We start from the raw sequence: 20,624 nt of genomic DNA on the forward strand, positions 1-20,624 counted from the left end.
GTTTTGTTTTCTATAATATACTAAAACAACAACAAAATATAGTTTTTTTTTAGACACGTGTCAATTATATATCGGTCTAGTAAATTTAATTACAGGTTTTTGAAAAAGTCAGATCATATAAAGATAAAGTGGAGGGTAATCACGCAAATCGTTGGGTTCCTCTTTATAAAGCCAGCGATCACAAGACCGGAAATACACTTAATCAAAAATATAACATAATTGAACAAGTAGTCGACTTCTGAGTGTTTGACGCAAACTGCAAAGCAGCATTTACGTATGATTAGCGTTGTAAAGCAAAACTCGTATACGTGTTCCAGTATATCGAGTCACAAGATTGAGTTAAGTAACAAACAAAAAAAACACGACCGTAGTGACTTTTATTCTGAAAGGCCCTTTCCGGAAGTGTATTCAAAACGTCGGTCTTACTTTGCACAGCGTGCTCAACTTGTATCCAGCGCTGCCACTTGAGTGTTGAGGCTTGTTAAGTCGATGCCAGCTTCAGCATCCACAGTGGCGAGCAGCGCCAAGTCTCCGCCCTGAAGCCTGCACCATGCACGGGGGCAAGAGAGGACTGGTGGCCCCGCAAAACACCTTCTTGGAGAATATTGTCAGACGCTCCAGTGGTGAGTTGCATTTAGTTTTTAGTTTTTTTTTACAAAGTCAAGAGGATGCAACACTTTTGTACAAGCTTTAAAGTAAATACATTATTATTGTATATTTTTTGTAAGAAAACATTTTGCTTGACAAACAGCAAATTTTTTTTTGTGGGGTAAATGACAATTGTTTTTGAGACTGGAGGGTGACCGTAATGATATTTCCATAAGGTGGGGGATAAAATGCATTCTCATTATACGCGCATGCAGCGATCATCCACTTACTTTAAGAGGCCTCCAGTATATGTTGGCTTGTGCCATCTTAAATGCACTTGCTGCTATTTGATCTCTCGGTAGTGGCCGCATTAGTGCTGAGTGATACATATCTTTACAACCATCCCGGGAAAAAAGGGTTTTACTCTATAGAATAAGCTTGAAAAACACTATGTACTGCAAAAAGTATTGGTGGTCAATATTTTTGTCTCAATACACATTTGTGGCAACATTTCTTTTAAAAAGTTCACTTCTCCACAGTCAATGACATTTATGCCGATGAGTACGGAACAAAACACGTTTGTTGAATTAGCGCCGAGTATTTTCAAGCAAGCGCACGCCAGCCTAAAGTGTTTTTTCCCCCCCCTGAAACGTCCAAAGTCATTAGGACGACTGCTTTTTCCACTCCTAAAGATTTCCTTGCTTGAGAACTTTTGCAGCTCCTCGTGCATTTTTAATCAAGGCCGAGGCTGCGGCATAAACATTTTATCAACAACTATTATTGCTGCTTGAAATTTTAATGCATTTTCATGCTTTTTTTTTTTTTTTTTGCAGTTTGTTTCAATTATACATGTTGATTATCGGAGTGTTAATAATTAGCATGTTATAGAATGAATAATTCCACGGACATGAGACCGATTTCACTACAAACTATATGTCATCAAGTAGAAAAGGCACATTTTTTTAGATTTTTTTTTCTTCTTCTTCAGAAACCAGCTTCTTGTTGGGAAATGCGCAGATTGTGGAGTGGCCGGTGGTGTACAGCAACGATGGATTCTGCAAGCTGTCCGGCTTCCACAGAGCCGAGGTCATGCACAGGAGCAGCACGTGCAAGTATATGTAGCCACATTGTGAAAGCATTTACATATTTGGTGGAGGTTTTTTTTGGGGGGGGGGGCTGCTGTTAAAGATGAAAGGATTGAGGCCCCAGTGAGAATCGAACTCACGGCCGCTGGTTTACAAGACCAGCGATCTGACCACTGAGCTACGAGGCCTTGGGTTAGAAATGGATGGATGGATGAAGGGTATGATGGAGGGAAGACTAATAGATGTATTGATGGACTGATAGTTGGAAGGAATAAAGGAAGACAGGCAGGAAGATGGTTGGCAGGGTGGATGGATGGATGCAAAGAGGGAATGAAGGATGGAGGGAGGGAAAGTTGGTTGATTTATGGAAGTATGTTTCAATGGATGGAAGAAATAATGGCTAAAGGAAGAATAGATGGATAGATGATGGATGGATGAAGGATAGGATGGAGGGATGACTGGGGCAATTAATGGACAGATGGAAGGATGGATGGAATGAAGGATAGAAAGATGGATAAAAGGAAGGTTGGTCGATGGATAATGGAAAAATGGATGAATGAATTGATGAACAGATGAAAGGATGATGGATGGAAGGATGGATGAAGGGTAGGATGGAGGGATGACTGGAAGAATAGATGGATAGATGATGGATGGATGGATGAAGGATAGGATGGAGGGATGACTGGGGCAATTAATGGACAGATGGAAGGATGGATTAATGAAGGATAGAAAGATGGATAAAAGGAAGGAAGGTTGGTCGATGGATAATGGAAAAATCGATGAATGAATTGATGAACAGATGAAAGGATGATGGATGGAAGGATGGATGGATGAAGGGTAGGATGGAGGGATGACTGGAGGAATAGATGGATGGATGATGAATGAACCGATGGATGATGAATGGATGGATGAATGGAATGAAGGATAGAAAGAAAGGTTGGTTGATGGATAATGGAAAAATGGATGGATGAATTGATGGACAGATGAAAGGCTGATGGATGGATTGATGATAGATGATTGATGGATGGGATGATGGAAAAAAAAGGAGGGAAAAAGATGACGGACGCATGTTTTCCGGATTAAAGTCAGTCAAGCGCACGACGGGAGAATAATTAGTGGCGTTTGTCTTTTAAGCTTCATGTACGGCGACCTGACGGACAAGACGACCATCGACAACATCCGGCAAACCTTCGACGGCTACGAGTCCAACTTCTACGAGGTGCTGCTCTACACCAAAAGCAGTAAGCCCCGCCTCGCGGTTCGAGCTCTCAAATCATGTCGCGCGCGCGCACACTCGGACCTCCTCCTCATTTTGTGTGTCCCGTCTTGTGTGCGTCGGAAGGAACGCCCATCTGGCTTTACATGCAGGTGGCGCCCATTCGCAACGAGAACGACAAGGTGGTGCTTTTCCTCTGCACCTTCCGGGACATCACGCTCTTCAAGCAGCCCATCGAGGACGACGCCGCGCGAGGTGGGACGCCCGCCGCGTGTCGACAAAAACCAAAGGAATGGCCTGCAGGCCCTTTTTCAGATATCAGATATGGAAAATAGCCGGACAGTTGATAGATTGCCGGACAATGAAATGATGGAAGGGAAGATGATGGATGGATGGAATGAAGGATGGATGAACAAAGAAGGAAGGATAGAGGGATGGATGGATGGATGGAATGAAGGATGGATGAACAAAGAAGGAAGGATAGAGGGATGGATGGATGGATGGAATGAAGGATGGATGAACAAAGAAGGAAGGATAGAGGGATGGATGGATGGAATGAAGGATGGATGAACAAAGAAGGAAGGATAGAGGGATGGATGGATGGATGGAATGAAGGATGGATGAACAAAGAAGGAAGGATAGAGGGATGGATGGATGGATGGAATGAAGGATGGATGAACAAAGAAGGAAGGATAGAGGGATGGATGGATGGATGGAATGAAGGATGGATGAACAAAGAAGGAAGGATAGAGGGATGGATGGATGGATGGAATGAAGGATGGATGAACAAAGAAGGAAGGATAGAGGGATGGATGGATGGAATGAAGGATGGATGAACAAAGAAGGAAGGATAGAGGGATGGATGGCTGGAATGAAGGATGGATGAACAAAGAAGGAAGGATAGAGGGATGGATGGATGGATGGAATGAAGGATGGATGAACAAAGAAGGAAGGATAGAATGAAGGATGGATGAACAAAGAAGGAAGGATAGAGGGATGGATGGATGGATGGAATGAAGGATGGATGAACAAAGAAGGAAGGATAGAGGGATGGATGGATGGATGGAATGAAGGATGGATGAACAAAGAAGGAAGGATAGAGGGATGGATGGATGGAATGAAGGATGGATGAACAAAGAAGGAAGGATAGAGGGATGGATAGCTGGAATGAAGGATGGATGAACAAAGAAGGAAGGATAGAGGGATGGATGGATGGATGGAATGAAGGATGGATGAACAAAGAAGGAAGGATAGAGGGATGGATGGATGGAATGAAGGATGGATGAACAAAGAAGGAAGGATAGAGGGATGGATGGATGGATGGAATGAAGGATGGATGAACAAAGAAGGAAGGATAGAGGGATGGATGGAATGAAGGATGGATGAACAAAGAAGGAAGGATAGAGGGATGGATGGATGGATGGAATGAAGGATGGATGAACAAAGAAGGAAGGATAGAGGGATGGATGGATGGATGGATGGAATGAAGGATGGATGAACAAAGAAGGAAGGATAGAGGGATGGATGGATGGATGGAATGAAGGATGGATGAACAAAGAAGGAAGGATAGAGGGATTAATGGATGGATGGAATGAAGGATGGATGAACAAAGAAGGAAGGATAGAGGGATGGATGGAATGAAGGATGGATGAACAAAGAAGGAAGGATAGAGGGATGGATGGATGGATGGAATGAAGGATGGATGAACAAAGAAGGAAGGATAGAGGGATGGATGGATGGAATGAAGGATGATGGCTGACGAAGGTTTTATGGAAGGAAGGTCGGATGATGAACGAATGGAAGCTTGGACGGATGAAGTGTGCCGAATCGCCGGCTCAAGCGCGTTCGGGGTTCCTTCAAGCGGTTCTGAAGAACGGGGACGAAACGCCGGACGGCTTTTCCACCCGAGAGCCGCGTCGGCTTCGCCAATGCGACAGGCGAGGCCGCGTCCAGCTGGCCAGGTGTTGCGGGTGCGGGTCAGCGAGCAGTGGCGACCGTGCGTCCGCACAGAGTGCCACGTTGTCCCGGGGGCCTTGAGCGGGCCATGAAGAACCCCAACCCCCCCCCCCCTTGCATACATGAAGCAGAAACAAGAGTCGGACCACATGAGGACACACGTGAATGACAAATAAAACGCAGAACTGAATTTATTTTGGTTTCTCTTTCATTATTAACATATTTTTAATATCACATTTTGGAAGATTTTTTTCATTACGAAATTAATGAAGTTGTTAGTATAGCATTTTTCTTAGAACAAATATATACAAACATCCTTTTAAATAGAAAAAAATATTTAAATTAACAAGATCAAATACAATAACGATAAAAAATAAAACAATATAAAATAAAAAAGACAAACTGGTAGTTTATGTAATTATTTCATGATTTTTTTTGTTGATATTTATTACATTTATTCATTCAAATTTGTCACGTTTTTTGGGGGGTTTGTTTGTGTTCAGGATGGACAAAATTCGCCAGGCTGACGCGAGCGCTAACCAACAATCGCAATCTGGTCCAGCAGATGGCGCCGCTGAGCAAGACGGAGGTCAGCCACAAGCCGTCCAGATTGGCAGAGGTGGGCAACGAAATGGCAAAATGCGTACACAATTTCGTGACTCGCTGAGGATACGTTTCAAAACGACAATCGTTACGTTCAGGGTTGTCTGGCTGTAAGTTTTTTCTTGTTTTGTCACCAACATCTTACAAATGCAATTATGCCATCTAGTGGCAAAAAAAATGACCTCAACACAAATCAATATCACACTTTTATATATCACATTTTTACAGTACAGTACATCTTTTTATTTTTATTTATTTATTTTACCTCAGTTTTATGAATTATTATGAAATTACTGTAGCAATGACAAACAGATGCTGCCATATTTCTATTAGTTTACATTTTTTCCCACTTTAACAAGAGTTAAAATTTAGATTAAAAAATATTTTATTGTACACTTAGAACAGATATAAAATGTGCGATTAATCATGAGTTAACTATTGAAGTCATGCGATCAATTACGATTACAATTTTAATTTTTTATTCTAAAAATAAAAAATGTTTTTACTTGCTAATTGAGCAAAAAAAGAAAGTGGTCGGATGAATATGTGCGAATTGAATTCATGTGTAGGTTATAACGGAAGGTATGGTGTGCCACAGGGTTCAATTGTGGGGCCTCTGCTGTTTTCTTTGTATCTGCTGCTCTAGAAAACAGTGGTGGTGTTTTTGTGCGTTTTTTTTTTTTTTTTTTTTTTTAGCAATTTTCGTCCAGCACAACTACCTAAAACTAAAGGAACACTTTCTTAAGCCGCTTCTTCTTGTCCGACTAATTCAAATGTGGATTTTGTGTCGCCGACGTCAGGCCCTCCAGCTGGGCTCGGACATCCTCCCCCAATACAAGCAGGAAGCCCCCAAAACGCCGCCGCACATCATCCTGCACTACTGCACCTTCAAGACCACCTGGGACTGGGTCATCCTCATCCTCACCTTCTACACGGCCATCATGGTGCCCTACAACGTGTCCTTCCGCACCCGGCAGAACAACCTGGCGTGGCTGGTGCTGGACAGCATCGTGGACGTCATCTTCCTGGTGGACATCGTGCTCAACTTCCACACCACCTTCGTGGGCCCCGCCGGCGAGGTCATCTCCGACGCCAGGCTCATCCGCATGAACTACGTCAAGACGTGGTTCGTCATCGACCTGCTGTCGTGTCTGCCCTACGACATCATCAACGCCTTTGAGCATTTCGAAGAGGTCGGTTTTCACGGTGTTCTCGCGCGATTCCGGGCGGCGCCCGCTGAAACGTTTTGCGCTTGATCTTTTTCCTTTGGAAGGACTTCGTCATGCCTTCGTCCCCAGCGAGTCATCCTCGCGGCGACTCAAACTTCCACAGGAACAGCACCAGGGTCGAGGACTCGGTGCTGCCGGTAAGCGACTTTCGCTATGACGTTGGGAAGCCTTATGCACTTTTAAAAGGGGAATTCAACGTTAAACATTTCTTGACAATAATGTGTGACCTCACGAGTCTAAGCATGACATTCTTTCTTTTTTTTTTTTTCTTTAAGAGCTCAGTATTGTTCATTCGGAAATGTCATCATCATTGCTCTTTTATTATTTTTATTATTATTATTATTTTTTTTTTTTTGACATTCAAAAACATGACATTCTGATTAATATGACATTTGTGGAATAGGAGTTATGACGCAAAAGCCAGATATTTGTATCCATCTCCGGGGGCGGCCATTTTGTCACCTGCTGTCGACTGAAGACAACCAACAACCAATCACCAATCACTCACAAACTGTGATGTCATCTTCAGTTGATAGCAAGTGGCAAAATGGCCGCCGCCTGAGATGGATAAAAAATATCAGGATTTTGCTTCATAACTCATATTCCACAAATGTAATATTAATCCGACTGTGAGGTCAGATACATTATTGTATAAAAAATTTTTTTTTTTAAAAAAGATACATTATTGTCAAGAAATGTTTACGGTCGCCATGCCAAAAAACGGGGCATTTGAAGAGGGGGCGTGTCGACTTTTCCTACCCGCAGGGCCTGAGCAGCCTGTTCAGCTCGCTGAAGGTGATCCGCCTGCTGCGTTTGGGCCGCGTGGCTCGCAAGCTGGACCACTACCTGGAGTACGGCGCGGCCGTGCTGGTCCTGCTGGTGTGCGTCTTCGGCCTGGTGGCCCACTGGCTGGCCTGCATCTGGTACAGCATCGGCGACCACGAGGTCATCGACGAGGCCACCAACACCATCAAGACCGACAGCTGGCTCTGCCAGCTGGCCCTGAGCATCGGCACGCCGTACCGCTACAACGCCAGCGGCACGGGCCAGTGGGAGGGCGGCCCCAACAAGGACACGCTCTACATTTCCTCCCTCTACTTCACCATGACCAGCCTCACCACCATCGGGTTCGGCAACATCGCGCCCACCACCGACGGGGAGAAGATCTTCTCCGTGGCCATGATGATGGTGGGATGTAAGTACGCTACTCACGTTGGGTGACTTCACTCGAGATACCCGCGGCTGGCGGGGCGAGCTAAATAGCCTCGTAGCCCATCCTTGCTAGTTCGAATGCATTAGCAAACAGCAACCAGATAAACACGTCACAAGCACATTTTTACACAACCGCAAATAACGCCGAGTCACTTAAGTATACAAAAGCGGCTAACGGCATCGCTAGTTGACGGCCAGTCGACTCGACGCTGTGATTCGCTGACTTTCAAGTCACTCAACAGGCCAGGCTTGGCCTTTTAAAGCCAAACACATTCAAAGTCACAGATACTGCAATGTGGAACGTACGGATGGCGACCCCATGTGGACAAAAAGAATACCTGCACCTCCCATGCATATTTTGTAATAGTATTATTGTGCATAAAGCCTCAATGTATATAAATAATAAAATAAGTATATCAATGCTACTTTCATCTATAAATGATGGACTACTGTACAGTGGACCCACCACCCAGAGATTTGCAGAAGACACAATTGCAAGTTTTCATTTAATACATGAGTAATTATTTTATTTTTTTACATTAAATTTTACAAACATTTATCATATAGATGGTTCACAATTTCATTTAATTTTAAAAAGCTATGACTCATTGGATCAGTTCAATTATATTTGATTTATTTTCTATTTTTATTATTTAGCTATTATTTTATTCTTTATATATTTTTATTTTTAATATTATTTACTTCCTATAAAAAAAAGAACAAACTGAGTATTATTATTCTTTTAAAAAAAATTCCACTGATCTAATTTATTTAATTCCTTAGCTGAGGTACAAAAACTTTCAGCAAACAAGATGAACAACTTTCAACATTGAAAAAAAAAGAAGAAGAAGAGATTTTCAGGTTGTCATTATTTTAGACAAACATTTATCATACAGATTGGTTGGCAGATTTTTTTTTTTTAAAAAGAGACAAAATTGCAAGTTTTCATTTAATACATGAGTAACTGTCATTTTATTTCATTTTTCCATTATTATGATTATTTTTTATTTTATTTTACAAACATTTATCATACAGATGGTTCACAATTTCATTTAATGTATTTCCTATTTTATTATTTATTTATTTATATTTATTTATTTATTTATATCCAGTGCAAAATATTTGCTCCATTTCCGCGGAGTACGTATATATCCATTTTTGAAGAATTTTTGGGGTAAAAAAAAAAAAAAAAAAAATCAATGCATTTTAATTGGCATGAATATGGATTGCCGCTAATTCCACCCAACTGGGAAATGATGACAGAAATGGCCAAAAAAAAGGCCAAATGAAATTGTCTCCCACACTTCTATCCGGATCCCAACTCCATGTCAGTGTTAGATAATAAATGGACAGTCGGGCAACACTGGGCTGGTGTCGCCATTGAAGCCGCAGTCACGTAGCCGAACAGGGAGCGAGCGCGCTTCCCTGATGAAAAGTGACATGTCGAGCACACGTGTGGCTTCTGCGGGAAGCTCTCAGCGGGGGGGGCTTGGGGGGCGGCGGACGTCACCGCCCACCACTATAGAGACCACCACTTTGTGTACATTGGAGAAAAAAAAACCACACGGTTGAAAATGACATGGCATGGAATTGTGTTTGAAGTGCCGATTTCAAAAAGCGTGGCACTGAGCACTGCCGAGGTTCCCTGAACTGCAAATGTCATCGAATGAAATTGATCCAGTGTAAAAGTGTGGTTTTATTATAATGAAAATGTTAGGAGACAAAATTAAGATCGATGAATGGATTAATGCAATCATATTTTTGTTTAATTAGTAGCATTCTTTTTTTTTTTACAGTGCTCAGCCAGATATGTTAAATCATTTTTGGACATACATTAAATTGAAATTGATGCCGCGTGAAAACGGTTGATCGTTGCTGCTTTCAAATAATAAGAATGCTCAAGTTTGTCAAGTAAAATTTCCGAAGGAATTAAATCAATTAGATCCAGTGCAATTTTTTAAATAATAATAATAATAATAATACTCAGTTTGTATTTTTATTGGAAGCAAATGATATTTAAAGTAAGAAATATAAAGAATAAAATAATAAATATATGTATTTTTTTTAAAGGAAAGAAATTACATGAAATTGAACTTCATGGCTTTTTAAAATGAAATTGTGAACTATTATTATTATACTATAAATATTATCATTTTTGAATTAAAATTGATGCATTGTCAGAACACTTGATCATTGCTGTTTTTTCAAACATGAATGCTCAAGTTTGTCAATGAATAAAATACATTTGATCCAAAGCAATAAAAAAAAAAAAAAATTATTCTTATTATTCTCAGTTTGTATTTTTTATAGGAAGTAAATATTAAAAATAAGAAATATAAATAATAATAAATAAATAATAAAAGATAGGAAATAAATTAAATTAAATTGAACTGATCCAGTGTATCATAGCTTTTAAAATTAAATATGTATTAAACAAAGTTACTCATGTATTAAATGAAAACTTGCAATTTTGTCCTTTTTTTTTGTTGTTGAAGTTCTGATCGATATGATCAGAATGGTATGAATGTAAATATGAGAAATGTGAAGTTTAAAATAAAATAAACACACACGTCACGTCAGGGTAAACGAAAACATCTCAATCTGAATCTCAAATAGGCGATTTTGTTATACTGATGCTACCCTGATTTTTTTTTTTTCTTCCCCCAATATTGAAAGTTGCTCATCTCGTTTGCCGGACGCCTTCGCACCTCAGCCACTGGCGTCTCTGCGGCAACCTTTGGCTGCCTCCTGCGCAGCATCATGTAAAGTGATGCACTAACAACAGTGAGGGCGACGCAAAGTGACAGTCGCGCTTGGAGCTTTTGCACCCCCCACGCCGCCGCCTCCCCTCGAGAACAACGCCACCAGTGCGCCGGCGGCGCTATCGCGAAATCACGGAAACTCTCCTGCGTGGTCCGCATTTGGCGCGGGGTACAATTACCACCAATAAATGTCCTGCTATGGATACGGTGATTATGCGAGGCCGGCCAGAAAGGGAGCGTTGCGCCCCGAGGCCGCGGCGCGCGCGGTCGGTGTACAGTAGTTGGCGAGCGAGCGAGGCGGGCGGGCGAGCGAGGCGGGCGGCCATCTCGCTGGATATGCATCCTAACCTCTTTCCCCTTGACTGCTTCCACGCGCCCCATTAGAGACGCTGACTGACTCTTTGAGGTCACCGCAGGCAGCCAGGACTGCTCGCATGGCCACCGTGCATTATGAATGATAATATACACCGCTTGTTGTGTTCTCGCTGTGATTGTGGTGTGTGCTAACTCAGTTGTTGGATCGAGGTGGGTGTGTGTGTGTGTGTGTGGGGGGGGGGGGGGGGGGGGGTTACAAACAAAGTGCTGTTTCCTACTTAAAGAAAAGTGATAGGTAACTTTACATTTCAGCAGACCAAAATATTACATGTGGAGTACCCCAAGGCTCCATCTTGGGCCCTCTTCTGATTGACATTTGCATGTACATTACAGAAAACAATAAAATAGACTAACACTGGCTCCCCTGTCTTTATTTTCCCTGTCTCTCAAAGAATACGCTTTAAAATTCCCCCGTTAGCCTTTAAAAGGGAAAATTAACTATGGAAAATTGTGCAATGAATTAGTTAAAGAGGAAGTCAACCCAATTTTGTATTTTTTGGACAATAATATGTTCTATGCAGCCCCACTCGTCTAAATATGCTATTCTGGTTAATATAGCGTTCGTGCCAGCCATATTTATCCATCTCGTGGCGGCCATTTTGCCGTCAACTGATGATAACGTTAATGTTTCTCAGGTTTCAGGTAACAACCAATCACAGCGCAGCTTCAGAAAACAGGTGAGCTTTGATTGGCTGTTGCCTAAGCAGCTGTGATGGCAAAATGGCCGCCCCCTGAGATGGACAAAAATGGCTGGATTTTGCCGCAGGACTCCGATTCCACAAATGTAATATTCATCAGAATGTCATGTTTAGACGAGTGAGGTCACATATAACACATTATTGTCAAAAAATGTTTAACGTTGACTCGCCTTGTTTACTGCCCACAATGCTTTGCGTTCCAACATAATATGGTCGCTTGAATAACAGAAAACACATTTGGGAATTTAAAGAACAATATTGAGCTATTGTGTAAATGATGGCATCCAGGGAAGATGCATTTTCAGGGTGTTAGCATAACTAGCTAGCTAGCTAACTGTAGAGGTTTGATTAAATATTTGAATTTTATACGATAGAAATTGTTTTTTTTTAAGACAGCGTGTGACGCACGCATGTACCTTTCCAGCGCTGCTGTACGCCACCATCTTCGGAAACGTGACCACCATCTTTCAGCAGATGTACACCAACACCAACCGCTACCACGAGATGCTGAACAACGTGCGCGACTTCCTCAAACTCTACCAGGTCCCCAAAGGCCTCAGCGAGCGCGTCATGGACTTCATCGTCTCCACTTGGGCCATGTCTAAAGGCATCGACACAGACAAGGTACCATTCGTTACTCTCATTGATTACGCGTTGACTTTCCAGTGGCCCAACTTGACTCCACCCCCTTTTCCAGGTGTTGTCCATCTGCCCCAAAGACATGCGAGCGGACATCTGCGTGCACCTCAACCGCCAGGTGTTCAACGACCACCCGGCCTTCCGCCTGGCCAGCGACGGCTGCCTGCGCTCGCTGGCCGTGGAGTTCCAGACCACGCACTGCGCGCCCGGCGACCTCATCTTCCACGTCGGCGAGAGCGTCGACACGCTCTGCTTCGTCGTCTCCGGCTCGCTTGAGGTCATCCAGGACGATGAGGTCATCGCCATACTTGGTGAGAACTGTGACGACGGCGACGCGAGATGGACGGCGACGAAATGTTTAGGATTGTCGAGATTTTTTAAAAACACACGGATATCATTTCAAATTCATTTTGCATAAGCCATAAAATAAAATGATATCAAATACATTTGATTACATAATTAATCAGCGACTAACCGCTAATGACCATGAAAGTCCGCTAACAACGACAAGTGACCCCAAACACGGACGAAAGGACACAAGGCAAAAAATGGTTAACGACCGCTAACAACCATTAGTAACTGTTAACCACAGACAATCACGATTGACTGCTTTTGACCTTGAGCAGCTAACGTCATCTAACGAGCGCTAATCGCTAACGACAGCTAACAACCATAAGTAACTGTTAACCACAGACAATCACGATTGACTGCTTTTGACCTTGAGCAGCTAACATCAGCTAACGACCGCTAGCATCTGCTTGTGATTTCTAATGACAGATAATGATAGCTAACAGTAATTAATGACTGCTAATGATGACTAAGGACTGCTAATGGCCGCTAACAACCACAAGTGACCACTAACAACTGCTGTCAATCGCTAATGACAGCTAACAACCATTAGTTACCGTTAACCACTGACAATCATGAATGACTGCTTTAGACAACGAGCAGCTAACGTAATCTAACGAGCGCTAATCGCTAACGACAGCTAACAACCATAAGTAACTGTTAACCACAGACAATCACGATTGACTGCTTTTGACCTTGAGCAGCTACCATCAGCTAACGACCGCTAGCATCTGCTTGTGATTTCTAATGACAGATAATGATAGCTAACAGTAATTAATGACTGCTAATGATGACTAAGGACTGCTAATGGCCGCTAACAACCACAAGTGACCACTAACAACTGCTGTCAATCGCTAATGACAGCTAACAACCATTAGTTACCGTTAACCACTGACAATCATGAATGACTGCTTTAGACAATGAGCAGCTAACGTCATCTAACGAGCGCTAATCGCTAACGACAGCTAACAACCATAAGTAACTGTTAACCACAGACAATCACGATTGACTGCTTTTGACCCTTGAGCAGCTAACGTCAGCTAACGACCGCTAGCATCTGCTTGTGATTTCTAATGACAGATAATGATAGCTAACAGTAATTAATGACTGCTAATGATGACTAAGGACTGCTAATGGCCGCGAACAACCACAAGTGACCACTAACAACTGCTGTCAATCGCTAATGACAGCTAACAACCATTAGTTACCGTTAACCACTGACAATCATGGACTGCTTTTGACCTTGGGCAGCTAACGACCGCTAGCAGCTGCTTGTAATCTCTAATGAAAGATAATGATAGCAAACGGTAATTAATGACGGCTAATGAGCACTGACAACTGTTAAATGACAGCAAACAACAGCTAGCGGTTGCTAACGACTCGTTCTATGACGTTCTGAGTGAGTGTCTGTTGCCAAGCGCATCACCTGCTTGAATGTACTCATTGAGTTCATGTGTTTTACTGCCGTTCAATAAACAGCTGATAAGCACATTGGCAATAGTGCCATTGCAGGAAGTAGTTATACTATAAAGTGGTAAAAGGAAAACATATCTGATCCAAGGCATATTTTTGGGGGGTTATTTTCGGACATGAAAGTAAGAACTTTTTTTTTGTACTCGCAAGACTTTCCATGACTAATGATTGTGCCGTTGTTGTGTAGGTAAAGGCGACGTGTTCGGCGACGTCTTCTGGAAAGAGAGCACGATGGCGCGAGCGTGCGCCAACGTGCGCGCGCTGACCTACTGCGACCTGCACGTGATCCGGCGAGACGCGCTGATGCGGGTGCTGGAGTTCTACACGGCCTTCGCCAACTCCTTCTCGCGCAACCTCATTCTCACCTGCAACCTGAGAAAACGGGTAACCCCCCCCCCCCCCCCCTATCATTTTATTGGTTTTTAATTGAGACTAAATCTTTTTTTTTTTTACATGGTTTTATTGTCCATAATAAGATTTTTGATGGTCATTAGGTGTATGAACTTATAAAATATCTTTATTATATTAAAAATGTTTTCATAATAGTTTTTTTGTCGTCAAAGAAAATAACGTCCCACCTTCAGTGGTGGCCTGGCGCCCTCGCACCTTCATCGCCACTGAACCCATTTATGGCATTACTGAAGCGGCAACGTTAACGATGCAAATAAAATGGAATACATATTTAAAAGGGCTTCTCCTGAATTTACACATTAGTCACATTAAGAGTTCTACCGGCTTGTTCGCATACATTATATCCCCATAGGAAAGAAATAACATGAATTATTTCATTCATATCGTTTATATAATAGCTGACGTCACGGTGGCGACACACTTTCCAGCTCTTTATTTGGAACAGCAGAAGCTGCTGTCAGCCACAGCTCACGTCCCCGACACTCGCGCAGACTCTCCGGCGCATTTATGGACGCAAGACACAACAATTTGTATTTTATATACATTTTATGCTTGCTATTTGTATATGTTCAAACATGTTTAAAAGTGTGTTTTAAAATGTTGTAATAACTATACTGGGGAAAAAAATGTTAAACTACTCGTTTGAATCGTCTAAAACATAGAAAATAATTGCCTCGCCTGAGTCAGAAGCGAATGGACAATATGCCACGGAGGAGGCGGGACTTGCGACGTGTGGGCGGTGTCCCAGTACTTGCGCTTCCGCCTTTGTATCCCTGGGTTGCGCGGCCCCGTCGCCGATGAGCGGGAGCGCGCGGTTGGACGTGCGAGTGTTGGAACGGAAACGGCGCTGATGTGTAAAACCCGGAAGTCGTAAGTCCGTGGCATCTACCCCGACTTAACGTACAAAGGGAGTCCTCGAGGTACGTCGCACGCAACCTTCGTCGTTTCGACTTTACGCGCCTCGTCCGTAGCGCCGTCTTTTTCATCAATTTCCCACAGTAATCACGGCATTTTAAAGTTATTTAAAGTTGTGTTGTTGTTACCTCCAGCAAAGGACGTCCATCAGTCGGTCGACTCGCCATCAGGCGCGTCACGTTTCCGTGTTTAAGCTTGAATTAGCTCTCCGCTCTGCCGTCCATCAGCAATTAATGTCCGTACGGAAACACAAATTATTGGTTCAGGCGTCTTTCGGGTCGCGCTAAGATGTTTATTTTTATTTATTTTTTGTACAAAGTATTTTAATGTAAATTTTGACTTTAACGAGGAAATCGTTGTTACATCGCCAGCGTAGGAACGGAACTCCGCCGTAACTTGAGGACTCCCCCTTTAATTGAGGATTCCGCATGACAAGTTAATTTCAAGATGATGTACCAATACGAACACTGCCAACATTTGTTCATGAAGGTCAAGTGATGTTTGACTCCCCGCCCCAATTTTTTTTTTGCATGTTTTGGCTCCGACTTCAGACAAGCGTTGCCTCCATGATTGCGTCACAGTTCCATTAAGGGCCTCCCCCAGGGCATTGCGGCTTTCAGCTGCTTTTGAATATTTCAGCCAAATGCAAATGCTTAGCTTCGCTTTAATGCTTTTGAACAACAACAACAACAAAAATTCTACATTCACGCTCAAAAGTGCTGTGCTGGTTGAAAACGCATTAGTGAAATGATATCAACTGTATGCACCGAGCACTGGCAGCCAATTCTTGCTGACTCGCGCTCCTTTCCAGTTAAGAGTGTCGTCTGTTTTTTACCCAGCGACAATGTAAACACTGTACTATATAGTTCAGAATGAGAAGTTTTATTACTATTATTTCCAATGGTGCATGGTTATGCAAATCAAAAAAAAAAAATATATATATATATATATATATATTATTTTTTTTTAAATTACAAATTGGGTTGAACAGGCACAAAAAAAAATCGGCCCTGGCATGTTGAATGGTTTAATTTACTGTCTATATTGTAGATGGATTAATGAGCTGCTCCCTTTTGTCAGTCGGTCTCTTGGTGTAAAATGGAGGAAAAAAATAATTAAATAACACCGAAACGGTCCCAAAAGTCGCCAGTAAAGATAAACCAATGTTTTTTTCAGGGCCGATACTGATGCCGATTATTAGTAGTCAACTGATATTTGAAGTTGATATTCATTTTCAGTAAAAAAATAAAAATAAAATAAATATTGGCATCAAGATTTTTTTTAAATACAAATGCCAATCTTGACTTGCAATGTCTTGAAGCATTAATGCTGATTGAACAAATTTTCAGACATTTCAAAATGTATAATTATTTTTTTATTTTAATCTTAAACAATATACGTCATACGTCAGATCCCAAGGTTATCAGCACGTCTTAAAAAGAACACGTTCTGAAGTTCCCAGGTTCACCAGCATCTCTTATAAAGTTAACTGAAAATGTAAACAAATAGTTCCCTGAGATTAAAATGGTTTTAGCTTTGCCTTTTATTGGCCGTCAGATTTAGAAAAAAAAGGTCGCTACCCATATTCGTCAAAATGCCCAATATCGGCGCTGATAAGCCGATTATCGGTCTATCCCTCGTCGCCAGCCCACCGGTCGAGATGGCCGGTCCAGCCCTGGACTGCTGACTGTTTGGCCAATCATATGCCACTCTGATGTTAAGGGACAGAGATTAGCAGCGCGGCTAAAAGAATGCGCTTGCGTTTATTGCACAATATTTTCTCACCATTTGTTTAATAAATTCGTTTTTGTTTTTTTTTGCAGGTGATCTTTCGAAAGATTGCCGACGTGAAGCGCGAGCAGGAGCGCCAGAGGAACGAGGTGGCGCTCTCCATTCCCGACGACCACCCGGTCCGCAAGCTCTTCCAGAGGTTCCGGCAGCAGAGGGACGGCCAGACGGCCGCAGAAGCGTCCCCGTACCTCGACCACAACTGCGCGCAGGAGGAGCCGCCGCGCGCCAACGCAACTCGCGGCCAACCCGACAAGTCGGAACAAAACTGCACCGCGGATGCCGCGGGGTCTCGACCGACGCCTTGCGCGGAGAAGCCACTGAGCCAGGGGCTCAGCAGAGAGGGGCCCGGGGCCCCTGCCGCTCGCAGGGGAGGGGCTAGAGGGTGGGCGAAATTTAAAAACGCCACTTCAACTGCGCCTCCCCCTTCTGTGGGAGAGCAGGAGAAGCCGCCAGAGAAGGTGCAGGGTTGGACAAAAGGATCCCAGTCGGCGGAGCAAATAGCAGCCAACAAGAACCTGACGCCGGGTGATGGCGGGGAGGCGGGGCCCGCGGGGGGCGGCGCCAACGGCGGAGAAGCCAGCGCCCTCCATAAAACGGACTCGTGCGACAGCGGCATCACCAAGAGCGACCTGCGCATCGACCGGGTCGGAGACTCCAGGAGCTCCTTCGAGCGCAGCCCCATGGAGCGCAGCCCCATGGAGCGGAACCCGTTCGGCGCCGGCGGGCCCGAGCGGGACCTCCTGCAGGCCGCGCTGTACGATGCCAAGCTGGAGCTGAAGGCCGACATCCGGGCGCTGGGCGGCCGGCTGGCCGTGCTGGAGGCTCAGGTGGGCGAGGTCCTCCGGCTGCTCTCTGCCAAAAGGAGACTCTCGCTGCCGCCCACGTCCTCACCCAGGCCCAGGTTCAAGAACCAGGACTCTGTCGCCGCCTCGCTTCGACTCGCGAAAGACCACGGGCCCTTTTGATGGGAGTCGGGTTACAAACTTGAGTCCTCGACTAGCGTACAAACATTAATCGCCGGGAAGCGTTCGCTAGCCGGCCTGCCAAAGAAACGTTCGGAAAACACTGCATGGAAAAAAAGACGCTGTGACTAAAGGATTGCAAACAGGGATTTTACCGATACAATACTGTAGTGTTCACACACTCGATGGCAACAAAAGCTCTCTCCCTAAAGTAGTCATCATCTTGCGGCATCTTGGTGCCAGAGGTGGCAAATCCGGGTCCAGAAAGTAAACAAAAACCTCTGCCAAAGTTTGGCTTTAGCCCCAGGTGCTAGCTAGCTAGCTAGCTCCCATGGTGCTCGTTTACCTGCTAGGGAGCTAGCTAGCTAGCACCTGGGGCTAAAGCCAAACTGTAGCAGGGTTTCTACTAGCTATCTCGCTCCCTAACTAGCTCCCATGGTGATCGTTTACCTGCTAGGGAGCTAGCTAGCTAGCTAGCTAGCATTAATGGCTAAAGCCAAACTGTGGCAGGGTTTTTACTTTCTGGACCTGGATTAGCCACCTCTGCTTGGTGCCCAGGAATTATGTTGAAGTGATTGGAGAAGCTTCAAACAGTGAGAAGCGGTGCCATCTTTTGGTATTACACTTCTTACATTACCTTTCAAAATAAAAGCCTCACTCACGATTAGATTTTTTTGTGGCAAAGACTGTCCACGACTTCAACAGCTCAGGCTAAACTTAGCTCCTCCCCCGACATATAAAGCGTGTCCATAAGTCGAGATGTTTCACTTCAATATACTTCCTTGACACCAATTACTGTGCTGCTTTCCTATTTTGCTTTGGCAACAAACATCTTGTTATTTTTCCAGGACTAGTCATTTGATTGAGAGTTGAGCAGAACACGGTGTGATTTTTCACAATTTTAAATACTAACCAGGAACTACGGTGGCCCTAAATAACAAACTCAGGCTCCATCTGTTGGCCGTGATTGGTCAGTGCAAGCGAAAAGAGCAAATAATGTGTCTGCAATCGGATTAAAATTGCACTGTAACAGATTTTCCACCAAGTAAGGTTAATGTGCTTGGCCGAGCGCGCAACGTGCTAACGAGGGCGTTCGTCCACATGCTCGTCTGTCGGGAATGTGGCGTGGAACTGCTGAGGTCGACGGCTCCCGTCCCGCTTCAAGGCTTCTTAATGAAAAGAAAACAGAAACTAGAAACTCCCTTTGGAGTCAGCATTGGTGCCTTACACGTGACTAAAACCTCAGTGATGCGCTGTCGATGAATCCCGCTCATAATCTGTTACCATGCGGCCAATCCAAGGCAAGAATTTATTTTTTATTTTTTTTTTGTTATGTCTCTTATGTTAAATTTTGAGAGCGTTACAATGTTATTTTTGTAATGCTCGGTTTCGTTTTTTAAACTTCGTCTTGTCCGTTTAATTCAGTCGATACAAAAGCTAACAGCTAGCTTGTTTTAATTACTTTTGTGAACAGACAATCCAGTGTCAGTTTTGATTTCAGTTAACAATTTTTTTTTTTCCAATTCTGAATGTTTTTTCTTAACTAACCTTGGCCTGACAATGATAATAACGATGCAATAAGTGCAGGATGTGTTTCCCTTACGTACCTCTAAGAACAATTATTAGTTGCCATACGCATGCAAAGCAGAGATGTGGCTGCAATAAAGTGAATGCTATTGTGTTTATTATTATTATTATTATTATTATTATTACTCATGGTTTGATGCAATGATGACTCAATTGCGTGCAATGCTCAGGTAGTTTTCAATTGTGGGTTGAATTCCAGTGTGAGAATGGAGGGCGATATGCATCCGGTTCAAAAGGGAATACTGGAATCGTAATGTGCAAATCTGAGCGTGATTTTTGTCATTTGGGTAAATCCCGCTTCTTCTTTTTGTGTGACAATCAATCTTTGTAAGCATGTGACCTCTCCACTACATTGTTGTACAAACTGTAGATTTGTAAAAAGGCCTTTGCATGCATCGAGGGAAGCTTTTGACACCGATGTGAAGAACAGGGGAAAAAACAAAACAAAGATGCCTGCCCACCACCTGCTGTTTTGTCTCTTTACTTTCAACTTTGCAGAGATATTGTCACTTGAGTTAAATAGGTCAAGAAAGTAGTATTGTTTCTTATTTATGCCAATAATAAGGTAATATGACAAGAAAAAAATACAATTCAAACACAAATTCCTATATACTTAATGCTTGCAATTAGTTTTTTTGTGCTCACATACGTTCTAAATGTGATCAATCTTTATTTACTTTTTAGATGAGCTGATTTTGGTTCTATTATCTACTGCACATTTTTTTTTATGTTGTTGACATCTTGTTGTCATATTGCCCGAAGCCGCTGGGTGGC

General features: G+C 43.2%; 1 protein-coding gene and 1 non-coding gene across 2 annotated transcripts; one reads left to right on the forward strand and one right to left on the reverse strand.

Annotated features, from left to right (window-relative positions):
* Positions 1-501: 501 nt before the first annotated feature.
* Positions 502-20,561, forward strand: LOC147158896 (voltage-gated delayed rectifier potassium channel KCNH5-like). The gene is made up of 12 exons (XM_086060968.1): positions 502-623; positions 1,577-1,700; positions 2,808-2,914; positions 3,016-3,144; positions 5,349-5,464; positions 6,249-6,641; positions 6,722-6,814; positions 7,443-7,872; positions 12,149-12,348; positions 12,422-12,674; positions 14,372-14,568; positions 17,334-20,561. Exons 1-12 carry the CDS (start codon positions 551-553, stop codon positions 18,264-18,266), a joined length of 3,048 nt encoding a protein of 1,015 aa, XP_085917094.1. The 5' UTR covers positions 502-550; the 3' UTR covers positions 18,267-20,561.
* trnat-ugu (transfer RNA threonine (anticodon UGU)) lies at positions 1,789-1,861 on the reverse strand. Its single transcript has one exon. It is a non-coding gene; the product is annotated as a tRNA-Thr (tRNA).
* Positions 20,562-20,624: the final 63 nt, after the last annotated feature.

The sequence above is a fragment of the Leptonotus elevatus genome, chromosome 18 (assembly GCF_054856555.1).
Source record: "Leptonotus elevatus isolate MCC_2025b chromosome 18, RoL_Lele_1.0, whole genome shotgun sequence".
Lineage (NCBI taxonomy): Eukaryota > Metazoa > Chordata > Actinopteri > Syngnathiformes > Syngnathidae > Leptonotus > Leptonotus elevatus.

Coding starts and splice junctions, on each gene's coding strand:
- LOC147158896 (XM_086060968.1), top strand. CDS start 551: ATGCACGGGGGCAAGAGAGGACTGGTGGCCCCGCAAAACACCTTCTTG. Junction 2,915..3,015: donor GCTGCTCTACACCAAAAGCA/GTAAGCCCCGCC, acceptor GTGCGTCGGAAG/GAACGCCCATCTGGCTTTAC. Junction 12,675..14,371: donor TGAGGTCATCGCCATACTTG/GTGAGAACTGTG, acceptor GTTGTTGTGTAG/GTAAAGGCGACGTGTTCGGC.